Source organism: Trachemys scripta, chromosome 11 (genome assembly GCF_013100865.1).
Source record: "Trachemys scripta elegans isolate TJP31775 chromosome 11, CAS_Tse_1.0, whole genome shotgun sequence".
NCBI lineage: Eukaryota > Metazoa > Chordata > Testudines > Emydidae > Trachemys > Trachemys scripta.
The window spans coordinates 58,018,111-58,023,587 of NC_048308.1; the positions used below are offsets into that span (position 1 = coordinate 58,018,111).

General features: G+C 42.8%; 1 protein-coding gene across 11 annotated transcripts in view; it reads left to right on the plus strand.

Moving 5' to 3' along the window:
* The window catches only part of ABI2 (abl interactor 2), a 99,413-nt gene extending 94,014 nt beyond the window's left edge, over positions 1 to 5,399 (plus strand). For 7 of the 11 annotated variants that reach the window (XM_034785152.1, XM_034785149.1, XM_034785153.1 and 4 more), the window contains one exon: positions 2,361 to 5,399. In XM_034785152.1, coding sequence (XP_034641043.1) covers positions 2,361 to 2,536 — 176 coding nt within the window. In that variant the 3' untranslated portion in view covers positions 2,537 to 5,399. The remainder of the gene's footprint in view (positions 1 to 2,360) is intronic. The other 4 variants (XM_034785157.1, XM_034785159.1, XM_034785154.1 and 1 more) reach the window with 1 other exon arrangement.
* Positions 5,400 to 5,477: the final 78 nt, after the last annotated feature.

Consider the following 5,477-nt stretch of genomic DNA (forward strand, 5'->3'; position numbering starts at 1 on the left):
CTGGTGGCACCTTAAAGACTAACAGATTTATTTGGGCATAAGCTTTCGTGAGTAAAAACCTCACTTCTTCGGATGCATCCGAAGAAGTGAGGTTTTTACTCACGAAAGCTTATGCCCAAATAAATCTGTTAGTCTTTAAGGTGCCACCAGACTCTTTGTTGTTTTTGTATTTTTAATCTTTGCATTGAAATGTGTTCAGCTACACCTGAAAATAGGCCCTGCCTAAAACTTGTTAGAGGGAAGGTTGCCACCTGTTCAATCCCTAATACTACTACTTCAGCATCTGGAGCTCTTGCTGAAATACTGGCCTGACTCTGCATAATTTAGGAACTCTGCCAAGATCACAGCTTGAAGTGGTGTGACTGCAGACAAAAGGATTAAGCATTCTTTGAGAATGAGGAAAAGGTCCCAGTGCAAAAGTAATTCACAGAAGGAACAGATTACAAGAAGAGATCTATCATGCAGATTTAGTTTTTTCTTTCTATAAAAAAGTCATTTTATAAGAGAATCAAGCAGCCAGACTTCCATTGTTTTATCATGGAATGACAAGGAAACGTATGTTAGTAAACTAGAAACGCTGAATGTATTCCAAATGATCAGAAGGGACTGGTGCAAACTGGCACATGAGGAAAGTAGGGAATCAGAAGGTACCATCTAAACAGATGGATTATTGGTCCTCAGTTAAGACATTTTTCTCTTAAATGTCTTGCTCTTCTGAGTACTAGATAGGGCAGGAACATTTTAGTTAAGAGAAAAACACCTTAAAATTAGGAACAACAGATCCACCAGGAACTTTCATGTATTTTAAAATAGGAATTTGCGAGTATTGTATCACACAAACAAGAGTATCCTGATTAAATAAAAATGGTTTTTCAATGCTAAATTTCCAAGATGAAAAACAAGTACAATAAATATTTATTCATTCCATTTGTGTTTTATTCCCTTAGAATGGTACATCGAAAACTGGTTAGAATGCATTAATTTACAAATAGAGGAATGTAAAGAAGAGCCTATAACGCATGCTATTTTTTAATGCACTTTGTACGAATGACATAATTCTGCAGGTCAGTGTTGCACATATTAACAGTGTTTGCCAGGTAGCTATTCTGTCTCTCCATTGCACTGTGGTTATGAATTCTGCTTCTCATCCTGAAAAAGCCAGTACCTATAGCAGACATTTGTACTGAACGTCTCTGGAACTTCCGTCAATGAAAAGCTTCATCTTCTGTTTGCAAAATCATCATGAATTTTGCAGTACTTCAGGACACTTGACTCCTGAACTCATGCTGTTAATTAATTCCCCCTGGATTTGGGTCAGATAACTTCTGTTAATTCGCTAGCGTGAAGAGTCAGGAGTGCAACATGCATTTTGTTTCAAGGCCTGTGCTCGGTGTGCCAAGGCCAACTGCTTAAAGTGATGATTGATGCAGTTTGCTGAAGCAGTATTCAGATTTTGGCATGTGTAACTTGCTTTCTGGTGGGGAAAAATCTATTGGGTCACCCTCTCACTTTCCAATACAGGAAAGTCCTCTGCTTAATATTTCCCAGTGGTTTGACCCAAGTGATTTGGCTTCCATCACTTCCCTAAGAAAACTATTCCACAGCTTAATCTTTCAAGAAGTTTTTCTAATATCTAGCCTAAGTTTTCCTTTAAAGGGTCATCTGATTAGATTTACTTCAGCAGACCCCCATTCTCTGGATAATGTATCTTGGCACTATGAGTCCCAGAGCTGGGGCTGCACCTGTGCATTCCCTGACTGTGATATATTTGGGATTGAGGTTACATGGAAACCCAGAGCTCCTACTTCCCCTACGTTCTTTTCCTACTACAGTTGAGAATTGCTCCTGGAATCCTTTCCCCTTCCAGACTTCATTACAGTGCTCTTTGTTCCTTTTTCCAGCCTGTGTTTGGACAGGTCATTAGTTTGCATTTTGCTAATCTATAACAATTGGCATTAGTTTAGTAGCACTTGGTAGTGTTAGTAGCTTTGCATTTAGGGAGTTGTCTGTGCCCGTGTGGAGCCAAACCAAACTTTGTCTAATCCTACTCTGTTTATCCATCGTGATGGATCTGGAAGATCAGCATTCAAGAAAGCATTGAGTTTTTATATCAATGATGAGAACAGCCAGAGTTCAATCAATAAGGATTAGAAAAAAGCCCAGCATCAGTTGGGAAGTTTGGAAGGGATTTGGGGTGGGTGGGGAGCAAATTCAGATGAGTGGGGGAAGTAGTTTTTCCAGATTGCCTTAAACACAAGAATGCTGCATACTGTGGCCATTGTAGTTGCATTTTCTCCTTCTCCCACCAGAACCTTCCCTTATTCAATGTTTATTTTTTCTCTCTCTCCTCCCTTTCCTAGTGGTGGCGATTTATGACTACACAAAAGACAAGGAGGACGAGCTCTCATTTCAGGAAGGTGCCATCATTTATGTCATTAAGAAGAACGATGATGGGTGGTATGAGGGTGTCATGAATGGAGTGACGGGGCTCTTCCCAGGGAACTATGTGGAGTCCATCATGCACTACTCTGAGTGAAGACTACAGGGTGCAGAGTTGCACCTTGCACCACAGGAACTGTCAGGACTCCTCAGCTCTCCTCCAGCCCCTAGGGGCCCACCCAAGTGAACTGAATGAAGGATAATTGTAACAAAACCACTCTTGTTTTTTGCTTTTTTCATTATACAACAATAGCGATTTGAGTTGTTTGAACAAATGGCTCTTCCAGCTGCCAGCAGTGGCTGTGCCCGACATTGAATAAGCTGACCCATTCAGATGTAGATAGTGGAGATGTAACGAACTTGTTGAGTAGCTGATACTTGACTAAAATTCAGACTGATTCAAGCGTGATCTGGGATCTTTCTCAGGAATACTGTATGCCCCTGTGCTATTACCTCTGGCGTTAGTGCCTGGCACCAGGACATCCGGGATGCCAGTGCAAAGGGTTAATGTAACTGGCCAGTGGAAATCCCTCACTTTTTCTACACTCCCATGCAGCTGGAAAGACACTTGTGTGCTAGCTAACATTTGTATTCCTAAACAAAGCAGTTCCTGTATCTGACTTCCAGATGGTTCGTTACATCTTTAACGTAAACACTTCTGCAACTGCTCTGCATGTGTAGACTGATGTGGGGGCTCACAGAGCTGGCTCGGGTTCACTTACCTTTCAGTTTAGATAATTAAGATGGATGCAGCACAGAAGACCTCACCATTGTGTAATCTTAGTTCTTTGACTGCCCCAGGTTAGATCTGTGTTATGCACTGATGTAGAAAGTTATCCCCTTTGGCATGAGCTCCCAGCCTGCTGGTGCGGAGGGGTTAAGCTGAACACAAATGCAGTGTGTGGTGCTGATGAAGGAAATTAAGTTTATAGGTTCCTAGGGAGTCTGAGGCTAACTCTAGGAGTTAAGGTTTGAATCTCTTCGTGCATGCTTGCACGAGACAGATTATTCATCCTAAATGTCAGTATTACGCACAGTGTAATTTTAAAAGCCAATCAGGTCTTGTAAATTGGCTCTTTTTTACTTTGGTTCCAGATCTGAGTATATGCTGTGACCGCTCTGTGCAGAGGCAGGACAAAGAGCAGTTGTCTTCTTCAGGTCTATACCAAAATCTCCTCTCAGTGGAAGTAAAAAGGGCTGCCGCCATATGTGTTGGTTTTCCATGGAAAGCTACGCACGAACTGGTTGTTATTTTAGAGCTTTTCCCTGCCCCTTCCAGTGTTTATAAAACAGTAAATACCTTTCAGAGCTATACTAGCCAGGTGTGACTCACATACTATAAAGGTTTCACATACATTTGTAGGTTGCTTTTTAATACAGTCTCAGATGAAAATGCCACCACTGGAGTTGGCTTCACAGATGAGCGTAAAGACCTCAGAACAGTCATTTGTGCCAGTTTAGGAAGAACTTCAAACAAAAGAGGAGTGTTAACGTAGTTCATTAACCTAGCAAACTGATTGACCTGCTGTTGTAGTCCACCTTCTGGAGGAGGGCAACCTATGTACATTTAGTCTGATCTCCCATAATAGGGAGCCATGTTTCTTCCTGAACTATCTTTATTTGAGCCCAGGTGAAATTCCAGCCAGTACCAACAGTAGCTTATTCAGGTCTAGATAATGCTGCAACAGTCTGCTAAGGCACGTGTGTACAATGGAATCTTGCAGGGAGAGTAGTAGAGAGAACTAACTGGAGGCTGGTTTTCCTTCCTTCCTTAGTAAAAATGTGCACAGTCAAGCCAGTCTCATAACTCAGTATCTCGTGCAATATCTTGCCAGCGATGTGCATTTAGAGCAAGCAGGAACACTTTGGCTAGATGGGACCTTTGCTAAGCTGTGCATCAATCTGAGGGGGTGGGAAAGGAATGGACAAATTGTGCATTTCTTCCTTATACTCTGGATATGAAGTCTCCTTGGAGCTTTTCTGCCTCCCCGTACTCATTCATAGCTGGCACTGGAGCCTAGCTGCTGTCATGAAATGAAGTAGGATGTGAATTAAAGTACAAGAGCTATTCTGGGCCATTTTGTCATGTAAACAAGCCCCAAGGGCATGTCTGCAGGGCAAGTACCAGGGGAGCCCATCTGCTCCAATGCACACGGCTAAAGCCCGGCTGCATTGTGTAGTGTAAAGGGGGGACCACCCGCTCCTCAGAGCGCTTGATTATGGTCCCATCTACTCTACAAAACAGATGTGCTTTTTCTGAGCCTGGGACCTCGGTGTTATAACTGGTGCCCTGGACCTGGATATGCTTGTGCCATAGACTGGGCACAGAATCACTATTCCTTAAACTAGCTGTTTCCATGGAAACATGGCTGGTGTGGCGAGCTCACAAACCAGAGGAGTTGTAGAGGCCAGAAGGTCCTGACCCCTCCCCAGCAGACAAGATGGTGCAGGCAGCATAAGCTCCTTGCCACTTACGAGGTGGTTCATTCTGTAGAGCTGCTGTGGAGGGAGTTTCTGGGTCACCTCCTGCTGGTTTGATGCTTTTTTATGCAGTACTAATGTTGTAAAAAACACTTGTTGGGTTTTATGCATATTTTTTATTTTGTACAGTTTTGAATTCTGTAGACTGTCCAGGGATGATGCTATGTCATGAGCATAGACGAGGGCCAAAGTAATCGGATTTTGTATGTACTGTTACATAGACTGCATGCTATTAACGTCAGTGAGGGTTGTGGTTCCAGTTCTATCATTTATAATCCCCATCTCCTTTTCCCCTTTTATTTAAATGGTTACTTCAAAAAGGGGTGGGGGCTTGGGCTATTGGCAAAACTTGCTATTCAAATCGATGCAGAACTTCTCTGCACGGAGTCCTGCTGCCAAAACTGAAATGAAGGTGTTACAAGCTGTTGATCAAGCTGTTTTTCTCTCACTGTAGGGTGGGTTGGGGGGGTAGGAGAAAGGACACAGCAGCCTAGCCCAAAGCAGGCTCTAAATAGCAATTCTCTAGCTCCTGCTTTTTTCCATCCACAAAGGGAGGG